The sequence below is a fragment of the Drosophila montana genome, unplaced genomic scaffold, assembly GCF_035044405.1.
Source record: "Drosophila montana isolate Dmon_TW-CO22-7 unplaced genomic scaffold, ASM3504440v1 contig_3735_1, whole genome shotgun sequence".
Lineage (NCBI taxonomy): Eukaryota > Metazoa > Arthropoda > Insecta > Diptera > Drosophilidae > Drosophila > Drosophila montana.
In genome coordinates, this window is record NW_026998622.1 from 134,024 (window position 1) to 150,863 (window position 16,840).

The window sequence follows — 16,840 nt, forward strand, 5'->3', positions numbered from 1 at the left end:
GTATATGCTTAACTCGGTAAAGAGATTTACTTAGACATACAATTTCGATATCGGCCGGAAACCAATTAAGTTATTGACAGTTTACACTAGGAAGGCCTACGGTCAAAAATCTAAAGTCTGTAGCTTTCGGAAGTTCTTAATTCGATGCGCTCATACAGACAGACAGGCAGACAGACATGGCTTATATATGCTGACCATCTTTATCTCCAAAATCTATCCCTGATGGAAGGCAAAGAAATAGTGAGTAAAGTATTGCGCTCAAATTCATTTCCAAAGATTGTGAGGCGGCTACCAAGTTAGTCCCCCACAGATCATAATCATAGTATTATAGTGGCGCCCGAATAGGCACAAGGTGGCGGATTAAAGCCCCGCAAATATGCCCTAATAAGTGTTTTCAAGTGGATATACACAAACAAAACACAGAGAAAAACAAAAAGAAACAAAATATAATTTATAGGTAAAATATAAATATAGGGTATTAGGCATTCGGGCATACCCTAGCTAGTGCATCTCATACCCTGTAGAAGTCGACGAAATGAATACGTGCAAGAACGAAGCGAATAAAATGTGTGCGGAATCGAACGCCTAAAGCGGAGAGGAAACATAACGGTCGATCGAAAAGTACATCGCGCGAGCGACGTCGGGGCACGATTGCACACGGGTGCACAGACGCGCGCTGCAGTCGACGTCGGGGTAAAAGGGCCGTAAAGGCGTAGCGGCAGCGGCTGTGCAGTGGGACGAATACAGCTCACGCGCGGTGAAAATCTGAATTCGTCAGTAGCAATAACAACGGGTGTTAAAAAAACGGAGTAAAAATTGGAACAATAATGAAAAACAAGAACAAGTACAAGTATGTATTCTACTAGCGGGTATAACCCGGCGTATAAAAACGCTTTGAAAATGATTTTTAAACTGATCGGACAGTAAATAAACAACTTTTATACAAACATTTTCCGCCAATTTACCACTGTTGCGGGTTCAATTTTCTAAATCGATGAAACACGTATTTATTAAACTCTTATGTAGAGCTTTAAAAATAAATGAATTTTAGCGCGAACGTCACCCACCAAATCATTGGCCCCAATTCCACAAAGGAGGAATGCATTTTTCCAAAAGCGTTAAACACCGCTGGTATGCACAGATGGTATGCAATACAAATTGGTTTAATAACTTGATTTATAGTTATGTGGTGGTAGCGGACCTGAGGAGCTCACAACTGTACGAGTGTCCACAGATTCCATAGTGTCCCATAGCTTAGCCGTCACGGGTGAAGGGGATAAGACGGACTCCTGCTGAACCGAGTAGTGTTCCGTCTGTTCCCAGGCCGTATCCTAAGTCGGTGGCTAGGCGACTTTCAAGGCCCCAGAACAAGTGGGGTATGAGGTATGATGGCCGATCCGACCTTGAGGAGCGGGCCATCACATATGTCATTGTCCTCGTTCGCATGCCTAGGGCGATGAGCTAGGTATTCTGCGACCGGGCCGCTCGTTGGTTTTTGAGTAGTGGACTGAAGAATGTGTCAGGTCAGTGTTTGGGAGAGGTTTTTTTGGATTTCTTCCTGATGCACTATCACGGCAACCTCTAGAGATTTGTCAGCAGGCAGTGGTGGTCGAGTCCCCCTGCAAATGGGTGGCGAGTATGCGTGCCAGGATCGCCGAGGAGCTAGGCAAGTTCCCGGACTACATAGAAGAAATGGGCCGCTGTATAGGCATTTGGGCCATAGGACGGACGACGAGGACTACATTCCATGGAAGCTATGTGTGGCCAGTGGTCAACGGCAGAGGGTATTAGAGGAATGTCATGATGCTTCCACGGCCGGACATCAAGGAGTGAGGAAAACCGTGTCGAGGTTGTCGCAGAGGTACTACTGGCCGGGTATGCTCTGCGACGCCGCCAAGTACGTTAAGTGCTGGGAAATCTGACAGAGGATCAACAGCGAACAACGCAAGCCGGCCGGTCGCAGGTAGCGGAGCCAATGACGGTGATTTGCGCTGACTTCGTCGGGCCCCTTCCGCGGTCGAGACATGGCAACACAATGCTACTGGTGTTCCATGATGCTTTCTCGGAGAGAGAGGATTTTGAGTAGGTTCGGGGGCCCAAGAAGTTTGTGTGCGACAACGGGGTGCAGTTTACGAGTCGTAGCTTTAATTTTTTTTTTGAGTCCCTGGGTGAAGAGGTCTAGTACACCGCGCCGTACTGCACCCAAGAGAACCCCAACGAGAGGAACAACAGAACTGTAAAGACCATGATAGCACAGTATATCGAAGGCCATAAGAGTTCATGGGACGGGCTCTTGCTTGAGATATCGCTAGCGGTTAATACAAATATGGCGCACTCGACGGGTTTCAGCCTCGCTTTTCTGATGTAGGGTAGGGAGCCGCGGTTGCCCGCCGCTCTGTATGATCAGGTTACTCCGTGGTCCGCATATAGTGCGGCGTTCGACCCTAGGATAAAAGCGAATAGGTTGAGGGAAGTTGTTTATATCATCCATAGCAATCTCCAGCGCGCGTCAAAAGTCCAAAGCAGGCACTACAACTTGCGGAGTCGAGATTAGCGACCTTCGTTGAACTCGATGGTCAGCAGGACCAGCGCCAGCACCAATTTTCCAACGCCACAGAGGACTTTGCTTGCTTAAAGACTTTCAAAAAATTTTTTATTCCAATACAAAATTACAAGTATCCATCGCAAACATAGAACTTATCCCTATATATAAGGATCTTTATCCTATATTTGAAAACTTGTACATGGAATTGCTAAGAATCGATATAAATTAATTATATTCATGTAAGCCTTCTTTTATCTCGGGTATTCTATTTGGAGAGTGTCGAAAAGCACCACACGCATATGCATGTTTCTTTGCGAATGTAGACAGACATTTTTCTATCTGCTACGTGAATAGACACGCGTTTTCTCTAATAGGCTCTGTGTTTCTTAACCAATCTTTATAAAATTATGCAGCAGACGTTATTGTGTCAATGAATATACGTAGAGTAGCCTGAATATTAAGTCTCAAATATTGTGTGTTTCCAATTGGAATTTTTATACCCTGAACCCATTAAAAATTGGCAGGGTAAAAAAGGATATAATATATTTGTGCAAATGTATGTAACAGGCAGAAGGAAGAATCTCTGACCCCATAAAGTATATATATTCTTGATCAGTTGGTTTCCGATAATCGATAACTTATCCGTTTTCAAGTAATCGATATCGAAATCCCTTTTTATTTTTGTATGTAGCTTTTTGAATGGTATATATGTATATATTAAGTTTCTTTCATTTAATAGCTATCGCCACCTCCCCGCTACCGTCACATAGCTATATATCAAACAATATAAACCTATATTAACTAACAACCACTCTTAACCCACAATTTTAATGCAACTGTCTTTTTAAGAATTCACCATAATTGTATAGAACAATAAGATCTACTCTTAAAAATTGCATATGTTAAGAAACACAGTTTTTAAAGATAATGTGTGCTTATATTGACACGTGTTTGCTTTGTAAGCATTTCTGCATACATACATGTACACACACACATATTCTCATGTGCGTTTCTAATGAATTCTATCAAAAGCATTGCAATTGTGGTTGTATTGTTTTCTGTGTGCATGTGCTGCTATTTAAATTCGTTTTATTTTCGTCAAAAATTAATTGTTGGTATGGCTGTTGAGTAGAGGCGTTGGCAACTAGTGTGGTATATTAAAAGCTCGACTTCTATTGGCTATTCCAATTTTTTTTTTGGAGCGAGAGCTACATTTGGTATTGGCAGAAGAAAGTTCAGGGTATCCCCTAGTCGGGAACTTCCCACTAGAGCCCCTTACTTTTAATATATTTGGTTTTGCGGGATGGGAGACGGTATTCAAATATACATGACCTGTATATGCTTAACTCGGTAAAGAGATTTACTTAGACATACAATTTCGATATCGGCCGGAAACCAATTAAGTTATTGACAGTTTACACTAGGAAGGCCTACGGTCAAAAATCTAAAGTCTGTAGCTTTCGGAAGTTCTTAATTCGATGCGCTCATACAGACAGACAGGCAGACAGACATGGCTTATATATGCTGACCATCTTTATCTCCAAAATCTATCCCTGATGGAAGGCAAAGAAATAGTGAGTAAAGTATTGCGCTCAAATTCATTTCCAAAGATTGTGAGGCGGCTACCAAGTTAGTCCCCCACAGATCATAATCATAGTATTATAGTGGCGCCCGAATAGGCACAAGGTGGCGGATTAAAGCCCCGCAAATATGCCCTAATAAGTGTTTTCAAGTGGATATACACAAACAAAACACAGAGAAAAACAAAAAGAAACAAAATATAATTTATAGGTAAAATATAAATATAGGGTATTAGGCATTCGGGCATACCCTAGCTAGTGCATCTCATACCCTGTAGAAGTCGACGAAATGAATACGTGCAAGAACGAAGCGAATAAAATGTGTGCGGAATCGAACGCCTAAAGCGGAGAGGAAACATAACGGTCGATCGAAAAGTACATCGCGCGAGCGACGTCGGGGCACGATTGCACACGGGTGCACAGACGCGCGCTGCAGTCGACGTCGGGGTAAAAGGGCCGTAAAGGCGTAGCGGCAGCGGCTGTGCAGTGGGACGAATACAGCTCACGCGCGGTGAAAATCTGAATTCGTCAGTAGCAATAACAACGGGTGTTAAAAAAACGGAGTAAAAATTGGAACAATAATGAAAAACAAGAACAAGTACAAGTATGTATTCTACTAGCGGGTATAACCCGGCGTATAAAAACGCTTTGAAAATGATTTTTAAACTGATCGGACAGTAAATAAACAACTTTTATACAAACATTTTCCGCCAATTTACCACTGTTGCGGGTTCAATTTTCTAAATCGATGAAACACGTATTTATTAAACTCTTATGTAGAGCTTTAAAAATAAATGAATTTTAGCGCGAACGTCACCCACCAAATCATTGGCCCCAATTCCACAAAGGAGGAATGCATTTTTCCAAAAGCGTTAAACACCGCTGGTATGCACAGATGGTATGCAATACAAATTGGTTTAATAACTTGATTTATAGTTATGTGGTGGTAGCGGACCTGAGGAGCTCACAACTGTACGAGTGTCCACAGATTCCATAGTGTCCCATAGCTTAGCCGTCACGGGTGAAGGGGATAAGACGGACTCCTGCTGAACCGAGTAGTGTTCCGTCTGTTCCCAGGCCGTATCCTAAGTCGGTGGCTAGGCGACTTTCAAGGCCCCAGAACAAGTGGGGTATGAGGTATGATGGCCGATCCGACCTTGAGGAGCGGGCCATCACATATGTCATTGTCCTCGTTCGCATGCCTAGGGCGATGAGCTAGGTATTCTGCGACCGGGCCGCTCGTTGGTTTTTGAGTAGTGGACTGAAGAATGTGTCAGGTCAGTGTTTGGGAGAGGTTTTTTTGGATTTCTTCCTGATGCACTATCACGGCAACCTCTAGAGATTTGTCAGCAGGCAGTGGTGGTCGAGTCCCCCTGCAAATGGGTGGCGAGTATGCGTGCCAGGATCGCCGAGGAGCTAGGCAAGTTCCCGGACTACATAGAAGAAATGGGCCGCTGTATAGGCATTTGGGCCATAGGACGGACGACGAGGACTACATTCCATGGAAGCTATGTGTGGCCAGTGGTCAACGGCAGAGGGTATTAGAGGAATGTCATGATGCTTCCACGGCCGGACATCAAGGAGTGAGGAAAACCGTGTCGAGGTTGTCGCAGAGGTACTACTGGCCGGGTATGCTCTGCGACGCCGCCAAGTACGTTAAGTGCTGGGAAATCTGACAGAGGATCAACAGCGAACAACGCAAGCCGGCCGGTCGCAGGTAGCGGAGCCAATGACGGTGATTTGCGCTGACTTCGTCGGGCCCCTTCCGCGGTCGAGACATGGCAACACAATGCTACTGGTGTTCCATGATGCTTTCTCGGAGAGAGAGGATTTTGAGTAGGTTCGGGGGCCCAAGAAGTTTGTGTGCGACAACGGGGTGCAGTTTACGAGTCGTAGCTTTAATTTTTTTTTTGAGTCCCTGGGTGAAGAGGTCTAGTACACCGCGCCGTACTGCACCCAAGAGAACCCCAACGAGAGGAACAACAGAACTGTAAAGACCATGATAGCACAGTATATCGAAGGCCATAAGAGTTCATGGGACGGGCTCTTGCTTGAGATATCGCTAGCGGTTAATACAAATATGGCGCACTCGACGGGTTTCAGCCTCGCTTTTCTGATGTAGGGTAGGGAGCCGCGGTTGCCCGCCGCTCTGTATGATCAGGTTACTCCGTGGTCCGCATATAGTGCGGCGTTCGACCCCAGGATAAAAGCGGATAGGTTGAGGGAAGTTGTTTATATCATCCATAGCAATCTCCAGCGCGCGTCAAAAGTCCAAAGCAGGCACTACAACTTGCGGAGTCGAGATTAGCGACCTTCGTTGAACTCGATGGTCAGCAGGACCAGCGCCAGCACCAATTTTCCAACGCCACAGAGGACTTTGCCGCGAAATAGGCTATCAAATTTGACGGCCCCTTTCGGGTCATCAAGTTCATGTCCCCCAATATGAACGCCTCGCGAAGCCAGGCAAACGGAAGAAGAGGGTGGCCAATATTTCGCAGCTTAAGCCTTTCTACCAGGAAGAGACCGTCGACGATGAGGAACCAGGCCCAATTGACGTTGAAGAAGAGCGACCACTTGCGCAAACCCCTACGCCTCTAGTTGAATAACCGTAGATTAAGCTAATCCTAGTAGATTTCATAGATTGTCAGCTGCACTGCTAGGACAAATAATAGATTAAGTGACGGTAGGTAATTAATACTAATCTCGGCTACCGTGGCTAACCTGTGCTCAACATAACCTCCTTTCCCTAACCTAAGTGTGGTGTGTAGTGGAACGAGGCTGCCCCCGTCGCCTATGGGAGCAACCCCGGCTTTTGAGAGTGGTTCAAGGCTTCGCCCCGTCGCCTGCGTGAGTAATCACGGCTTTTGTGTGTGCATGTGTTAAGACGACCTCAGGCTGGTAACGCCAGCGATATTCATCAAGCGCCAAGAGCAGGCTCGGCAGTTTTAGATATATGCGAGTTTTCCGCCATGTCTGTGAACACGAGGAGTGGATGCGCATGTTTAACTAACAACGAGGTAGCGACAGCGCGGGTTGCCTCTGAGCCTCGGAGCGATCTCGAGCAGCTCGTGGAGGAAGCCATCGTGAAGCCTGAGAACTTTGCACATATGAGGACAATAAGTATTTACGTTTGGATAGGAAAACTGTTTGGCGTCTGCAGCGTAACTTTTTTCTAATTATTACGAAACGTCCTATAGAATCAGGGCGCATAGAAATTGTTGCACAAAAACATCGACTAAACGGTGTGAATTTCTGCATGCATGATTAATAAAAATTAGAATGAAAACACAAAGTTGCCTAGTCGACACGTTATGCACGCAAGCCACGAGTATGTATGATATGCAAAGCAAAAGAATAAATGCGAGCCACAGAAAACTCTCTGTTCTCCCATTCTAATGCGTTCACATCATGTTTTGGTTTAGTTTTGGGTTATTTCTTAGGCAACTTTTATCATGAACCACTAGACAGAATTAAAAAAATCTAACTGTGCAAATAAAAGTGGGTTTAGCATTAAAGGGATCCCAAAAATGTGTTTGCTGACCCAGGATTGGGGATCCTCTGTAGCACTTCGATGCTTTAAATTAAAAACTACATTTTCAGCTTGGTTGTATGCGTGAATTTCCGGAGACTTGTAGATAAGATATGAAACAAGATAATGGATATCAAAGACAACAAAGGCTAACAAGGTCACCTTCAAACTATTTGTGACTTTGTAGGGGATACAGATTAAATGGCAGAAAGGCTCAAATTGATTGAAGTCTGCTTACAAGCACAAAATAGCTGAACAAAAATATATTCTTAAATTGAAACGGTCAATTTTTTTAAGTTTAAAATGGGCAAACTCTGGTTGTCAATTATAAATATATTCTTATATTGATTAATGGGAAAATAAATTTTGTTACAATATCTTGTCAACTTTGATGTAAAAAGTAAAATATTCTGGAAGTTTGTATACCTAATAAGAATCTTTATCCTATATGTCAAATTAACTATGATTAAAACTTTAAATTTTGTTGTTCTTATAGTTTCTAAGATCAACGCGTTTGTACATACGAAGATGGACGGACATGTCTAGATTAATGCTGACCAAAAGTATATAAACTTTATGCGGCCGGAGAGGCTTCTATTTACCTGGTACATAAATTATGGGTAATGGTATAAGGACACATAAACAATGAGCATACCAATGTTATCATATAATCAAATTAACTAATGGCTTAATGATAAAAAAATACTGATTCTAAATAAAATGAGGTCAAACTTCTAGCCGTTTAATTTTATGAGGATCGATATATTCGTCTGTAGCATAAATTTAGAAAAATTCTAATTTAAATTTTGACAATGTAGTATTCTGTTGAATAAAAAAACCAGAAACGTGTCGGTTCTCGAATGTATCGCCGCCACGCTGCAAAAAAAAACTCTTTGGAAATCGTATGAGCAGCACTAGTCCGAATCTCTTTTGAATATTAGGCAAACATGCTGCAACAATGACTTTCGTAGTTAGTACAATACCTCTTTTGTAGTTGCCCAGCTCTAACCTTAAATTCCCAACTTTCGCTTTCTTATTGGTAGTTCTTTTCATTTCTATACCATATCTTAAATCATCAGATTTTATTCATGGTTAGCTACGTTTTAAATTCTTTTTGTCTTCAGGCTAAATGCAGATAGTCTTCGGTTACCGCACTAACCTTAACAAATATACTGTAAGAAAAATAAAATATATTCGTATTTATCAATAAAATTATTACCTGTGATGCGACCGGTAACTCGGAGCAGCAAATTTTTTTTATAGCACTATATCTGTCATCTCTGCTATTTGGACATATACAAACGACTATTTGGGTTTGAGTACAAATGTTTCGTCGTAAAGCATCAACATATGTATCTACTCTATCTTGTTCTAAGGATATTATAATTGGCTTGCATATGCTCATTCCAAAAGCTTCACAGCACCGTTCTATATTATGTAAAAACGTTTTTGCAGATCGAACATCACTTTTTTGGTGAATAAGTATCCAACTTTTTATATGTTTAACTTCTAGCATTTCATTGCTTATGGCATCTTTTGAAAATTCTGCCTTATGACCAGCTGAAATGCATTGGTTAGCAAAAAATATTTGCTCTGGATCCATTTTCCGACCAATTGCATTATGATAGTTTTTAAATAGCGATAAGCCCCAATTTTCGAGGATTTCTTTCGCTTCTTTGTTTTCAGATACATTTTTAATATATTTATCAAGAGCTAGTATACGCTGATTTGGAGTAACACTAGTGAAAGTTGCTATTTCACGCATTAGTTTTTTGTCCGACCGAATTTCATCATGTAGGCCGGTTAGGTAACAAAGTTCAGGGATTAAGCAAAACTGTATGTTTTCTGTATCGACAGTTTTATTTTTCCTCATTTGTTTTAAGCTTATAAGTAATGGTTGTTTGTCGTCTTTAATGTAAATATTATGGTGGATTTTGTAGTATTCAACGTAGCTATGAGATCCCGTTCTTGTTTCAAATTCTGAATGTGGATTTTGGGAAAAGCATATATCATCAATTCTATACATCCGATTATTATATCGAGTTAAAACAATGCTTCCAACTAAATACTTTTTAGCTTTGTCTTGGTAATTATTTTTGTTGTGTTGATAAATCTCTATTAGCATATCCAACACTGTTTTTTGACATAGTAAACGATGTGACACATCGCAGCAGAGCATTAAACCACCGTCGTATTCATCGACAGCAATAACATAACCCGGCCAAACTTCTAACTTCGCCATGGGAATAACTTTTGGTCGTGAGGGATCAAAATGCTTTCGATCAAATTTTACATAATTTAAAGTTTTCATGACGCGGTCAAATAATATATTGTACAATTGTATACAATTTTTAAGGGACTCTTTTTTTTTAAACAGAAGTCTTATCTCAATATCCTTATTGTCAACATTTTTGGAAACATAAGTTGTCAATTCCCTTTCTAATAAAATCGGTAAGTACAGGATAGATCCATCAAAGGTTTTAGCTCCTCCAAATTGGTTTTTGTGTTCATTTAAATACTTCATTCTTAAATGAGTGGAATCAACAGGAGGATTGAATCGTACTTCATAAAGATAAACTCCTTTCTTGGGGTCAGACTTTACTCCTATATAATTACATGACAAATTAACCGGGGTACCTGTAAAAAACGTTGGTAAAAAAGAGAACAACATATTAGTTAAAAGTATACACGCAATTTCGTTGACGATTTAACATTCTTAAAGTACTTTAAAACTCAATATTAAAGTGTTTTTTGTTAAAGATTAGTCAAAGTGAACAACGAAATTCATTGTAATGAAAATTTTCCCATAACTATCGAGACCCTACTCCAAGTAACAAACAGGAGTGTTCTAAAGGGAAGTTGGCCGTAATGTTAAGACTACAAAGACAATTTCAAGGAAAATCTTGTGTGATTGAAAAGATATTGTAGTTCGCTTGATTTAGTTTTGAAAATTAATTTATTGAATTGTCATAAAGCTTATAGCTTTAGCTAAGCTTCTTGCTTAACAGAATTATGTTAAGGGCATACATGCTCTGCGAGGGAGAGCGTATTTGCCTCTGGGATGCATGGTCACCATTTTTGCCGTACAGTAGTCAATTGGCCAATCATAATACATTTAATCGTGCCACTGACTTGCGCTTATGTTTTTAATATATCCATTGTTTTCAATGAAAATATTAATGATTGCAATAAAGTATTACAATGTGCATGTATGAATATATTAACTTGACTGCCCGATGCGAAAGTGGTGCAAAATAGACACGAGTGCGCAGACTAATCCTCCGATCAAGAATATTCAATTATAATTCAATTCAATTTGAAGTAGGCAAAAGACTTCGTATTGCCATGACTCAAACAGACAGAAGACAAGAGACATTTACTATTCAGGGCAGAGAAGAAAGTCGGGTCGAAAATGACACAGCTACAACAAAGTATGTTAGACCACGAAACTCAAGAAAGATATGAGTACAGTTTGGACGAAAACACCGAACATGGGAAAACTGAACAAAATACCATAAGCTATTCATCATAAAATTTTGTAGAATAACGGATTTCTTATTACCATATTCCGCGTGTAAAATGGGGAGCGGCCAAAGACTCAATGTCATTGGTACATACAAAGGTTCAAACAGGATATCAACATCCAACCAAAGTTGATATCTAATCCGATCCGAAATCAAACATTTTTTGAATCAGTAACTAAGTTGCCAATCTGTTTAACCATCCAGAAATAAATGTTATATATTTCATATTGCCAACCTTTCAGAGTACGATGATTTTTGGGAAATGATAGTTTAAAAGAATTAGAAACAAAAATCAAAATAAACAAAGGGATCATAATTATAAAGAATTCCATTTATATAAGAAGAACAAATACTAAGCCATCAATATTATCCATAGAACAGACCGTTTAATAAATTTAATTCAAAACTACCCAACTCTATTCTACAAAATTAAAGCATCGAGTAGAGCTACGAATAATTCATCAGTACACCTTAAATTTTACTAATACCCTATGTCCCTAAAGGACGAAATAATAAATAAAGCTTTTGAATGACGGTATAATCCGGCCATTCAGATCAAATTACAATTCACCAGTGTGGATTGATCCAAAAAGGCAGATGCCTCTGTACAACATATGTTCAGAATTGCTATCGAAAAAGGGAGCTCAAGACAGACGCGATAGCAGGCATATATTCCATACCCACAATTAATGAAGTCTTACCTCAAGTCATATCAAGGTTTTCTACGATAACAACGGAAAATATGAATTTTCACGATCTGAAGAACATTACAATTTTCAAAATAGATAATGATAGAAAAGGACGGGAAATTACAATTTTTAGACTCTATAGTAAGCAGATTTGACAACACACTCAATATAAAGTGGTATAAGGAACCAATAGCCTCCGGACGAAAACTCAACTTCAATTCAAACCACCCAAAAAGTATGATAATCAATACACATGATACAATATGATTAATATATCGGACACAATATACCACAAAGAAATTGAACATGAAATCAAAGAACTCTTAACCAAAAGGACTTCCAACAAAATATAATCAAAACATTATTAAAAAGCCAACAGAACCTGCCAAAATATACAAATTCCTAACATATGTACCTCGACTATCAGAACGCCTCACGAGCTCAGACTGCTACAACAAACAAGAATTAAAAGTAGCACACAAACCTACGAATACATTACAGAAATTCTTCAACAATATAAAGTCAAACAGAAAACAGCACTAATGACCCACTGTTTAAGAAGCAACTACACACCAAATTTTGACAAAACAACAATCTAACAACAAGAACAACACTACAACAAATGACACACATTGGAAATGCTACACATAATTAACACACCAACCAACAAACGACTAAACTACAAGACAGACCCAGAAAATTGCGCTCACTTGTGCAGACACCTTTTAAACTGCCAAACAGCATCAATTTTAATCTCCACGTCAAAAAGCGCAGACGTGCAAAATAATGTATGTAAAATGTTCAAATTATTGTTTTAACTTAATGTATTCCAAATGTCATCTTGGTGTTATTGCCCTGAAGACGGTTTGCCGATGTGCAACCGAAATATATTGGAAGCAAAGTATTTAAAATATTGTTTTCACTGTTTATCTTAACAAACCCGGATCTCGAGCCAGCCAACAAATATTATATAGATAATGAAAATATCATATTAAAAGCAATGACCCAATTTTCCTTGCATGAAGTCAATATGAAATGTCTGTTTTGTTGGTTTTGTTATTTCCGAAAAAGGCGAGGAAATGAGTCCAAAGAAATTGTAAGCAATTGCTAACTATAAAATTCCCAAAACCCTGCAAAATCTGAGAGCGTTGCAAGGCCTAACGGTTACTTACAGCAAAGCAACTTAACTCTCTTTTAAGGGGGATGGCGAGAATCTTCAAAAAGACTCGACAATTTCCACCAAGAAGCTATAGAACCCATTGATAAAACAAGGAATGCATGAATAGATATTACATAGAAGTACTTAACCTATTTACTTAACTACTGACATTTTTTAAAAGATTTCTGTCGAAAACTAAAAAAAAACTACGCAGCCAACGAAAGAGAAATGCCCGCTTTAATTCGGGCACTAAAAGCAAAAATAAACATTTTTACCGATCATCCACCCATAACACATTCTCTTAGTCTCTCTGGGAAACGGGAACGTGAGAATTACAACTACGATTTGCTATACCGACCAGGAAGAGGCAACGTCGTGACAGATGCGGTACCAAGGGTTAGCCAACTAAACTCAGTGGCATCAACACAAGACAGTGCCGAAATTATATCTAATACCAAGCATTGAAGTCCCAATCAATACTTTAAAAAATCTAATATTTTTTCCAACAGGGGCAAACCACAGATTATAAATTCTGTATCTCATTCCTAACGTTTCAAGGACATAAGATAACAAAGCCTGATTATACAAAGCAGAATTGACGAAATAACTAAAAAATAATATTTAAAGCCATCCGTCATCAACAGAATTTAACCCCCGAAACACACTTAAAAATAAATTACAATAAATTTAACAATGTTAATTTTGTAAAGGAGCTAAATGCGACATATCCGAAGGGTGTAGCTGACTTCGGCCCCACTGAAGCAAACCCTTGCTAAAGGACATTTTCAGAAAGTCGCGTTTACCTTAAAAAAAATCCGATTTAGGTTGATGCCTAGAAGGGCATCGATGATGCGGGTAATAAAAATACGCGGCTGGTAATAGATTTCAGATAGTTCAACCGGAAACCGGCGGCTAATAAATACCCCATGCATAGCATTACAATGATATTGGCAAACTTGGGTATAGAAGGAGTTGGTCGATGATGCTCTGCGTCAGTTCGTTTTCAAAGTACATTGAGCGAAAAAGCTCTATACTATCGACGCATAATGATACATTAACCTAGATACTATTGATATTATTTTAATCTCTGGTCTGTAACTTCGTCTTCCTAATGCAGTACGTCATAGCCCCCAACTGGGGAAAAGGCAAATGAACTTATAAAAGAGCTCGTTAAGCTAAAAGAGTCATTATAATATGAAAATTACACACACAGCAGACAAGCTCAGTAATTAAAATTATAAATATCGTAATAACAACCAATATTTATTAAGGAAAGAAGATAGACGAGCCGACCTAACTCCGGTTTGTGAGATGCCCTGCCCTGGAATCCACAAAAGGACTCAACAAAAAAAAACTCATTCAAAACCTTATCCAAAGGCCAGGAGCCGCGTTCAACGTGTTAAACTTGAACTAATATATATACTAGCGAGTCTTCCCCAGCCTTGCGGCAAGTTTTGTGTTCCAAATTTAGATACGACCTTTTCACCGATTTCTCACCCTACTATATTCAAATGCAGAGCTGGATGTACACGGTAATATAAGACAATGATTGTTTGCCCAACACAATAAACAAATCTTTATCACGCACATGAGTAGAAATTTCATTAAAAGAATGGAAAGGTGCTTTAACGTCAAATCAGACCCTACTATAATTAGAAATAGTATCTTTCTTTTTAACCAAGTTTCTGACAATAAAATATACGTATATTTGTATTGGTCTATGTGTAAAAATGCTAACACAAATGTATGAAAGCCGGATATCAAAGATGAGAGTCTGTTGTACACTATGTGCTATGCTAAGCTAAAATATTAGCCCTGTAGTGGCGTATTTTATTTATATATGTTACATAATCAAAGGTATCAATCAACCAAGAAAAAACAAAAGCTATATGATTAAAAAAAAACTTGTATTCATTATATCCACGAGTTACAGGAGGTGGTGGCAACATTTGTCCGGCCGAGGACGCCAATGCTTCAAAACGGGGAGTAGTTAAAAAGTAACAACCCGCAGTTCAGCTGGGTAGGCGAGGCCGACGAACTTCACTTCGGTCACTTGATCTATGATGCTGACAATGCGTCATATCGATCAGCCACATTGTTGGATCAGCCCGTAAAATGATACCCCACACGAGGCGCAAGATCAACGCTATGGCGGACATAAAAGTCGGCTCCGACGACCATAGCGCTCTAAGAAACAATTGTCTTTAGTTTTAGTTTCGATACCATGCGAGTCCGCATGGTATAGTAAACTACTCATTTCGCAACTGGTCTTATCTTGAATTATCCGCTTACGCAGATAAACAGTTTATAATATTCCCGCTAATACGAAGTGAATGATTAATTTATAGATAACCACACGTTTTCTTTAATACCTTCTGTGTTTTTTTATCGATCTTAATAAAATTTCGACAATTGGATTAAAATTGTGGCTTAAATTGTAGGTTAGTTCTAAATGATTTTTTAATTTGTGTACCGGGGCCTGGTTAGCAATAGCTATAAAATGATAATATCTGATCTGAATATTCTATTTTAGAAGCTACACATCATGGTGGGTGACTAGCTCAAGAATATATATAATTTATGGGGCCGGAGATGCTGCACAACAACAATATGCCCTTTTTACCAATTTTGAGTGGGTTCGGATTACAAAAGATCTATTTTAGAGGACTAACATCCTTTTATGAGTAGCACTTCCTTGCATTCGTAATTTCAGCCAATAAATTAGTATAAAACAATATATAAATTTCGATTAATAAACGCATTATAGCGTGTTGTTATGAAAAGCGAATTCTTTAATCCGTGGCTTTAGTTTTCCAAAAAAATTGGTAAGAATACTTGTTTTATCTTAGCCAATCAATAAGCGTATTGCGAATATCACTTGGTTTGGAAATTAAAGGTCGAACGTAGCAGCTGTATTTTAGGAGTTGAGGTTATAAGTGATTGATGCCACGGCGTAGGCACGAGGAAATGAATTAGTCAGCTATTAGTTAAGTGCAGCACTGCAGCTATAATGTCAACCTCAGATACGATTTTGCTCATTTCGAAAGAGCAAAGTGTAGCTTGTAAAAGCTGAGTTTGAGTTAATATTTTTGGTAGAGATAGTAATTTGTGACCCATTTGGTCAAATTCGGTTACTCAAAAAGAAAATAGTTTTTAACTTATTGTTTTTAATGAAGCCAAATCCATCAGACCATTCATTTTCTCCTTATTTTCTGCCAACATCGTCGTGTCAATTGCTGCCACTCTTGGCGTTCTAGTCCTATCCCCCTTATGGCGTTGTACGCTCATGGAAATCGCGTTACGATAAGCTTTGCATCCAGGCAGGTTGCAGTCGAATATTCTTATCAATGACATTGGGCACAACCAAAATAAAATAAGTAGAGTGCTCTTGTCGGGAGTGCCCGACTAGGGGATACCTAAACCTTCTTCTACCAAAAATAAATGCATATATATATTTTCCCTATTTAATGGATTGATAAAAAAAAAAAAAAATTATTTCCCCCTGCCCTATCAAAAACTGAAATACCGCCAACCAAACGAGCTATATGCAACCTATTACTTGCTACATACCTCACAGCCATAAAAAGAATTGAGTTTTGACGGAACAAAAACTGGAGTAAAATAGCATCATATAACCAGAGCACAGCACACAATCATATAGAAATGGCAATTTTGTTTATAGAATTCAAATGTCAGGCAACTGCATGTGTTTGTGCACATGTATATAGTACATCTCCCGCTCTGCGCTTGCAGCTACAACCACATAACTTGACAACAAAATCACACGTTTTCTTTAATACCTTTTGGGTGTCCT

The 16,840-nt window shown here is 39.3% G+C and overlaps 1 protein-coding gene across 4 annotated transcripts in view; it reads right to left on the reverse strand.

Annotated features, from left to right (window-relative positions):
- The window catches only part of AGO3 (Argonaute 3), a 147,641-nt gene that overhangs the window by 123,187 nt on the left and 7,614 nt on the right, over positions 1-16,840 (reverse strand). For all 4 annotated transcript variants that reach the window (XR_010437682.1, XM_064695340.1, XM_064695341.1 and 1 more), the window contains exon 3: positions 8,874-10,291. Coding sequence is in view for 3 of the 4 variants with exons in the window: in XM_064695340.1 (XP_064551410.1) it covers positions 8,874-10,291 (1,418 nt within the window). In the remaining variant the exon portion in view is untranslated. The remainder of the gene's footprint in view (positions 1-8,873; positions 10,292-16,840) is intronic.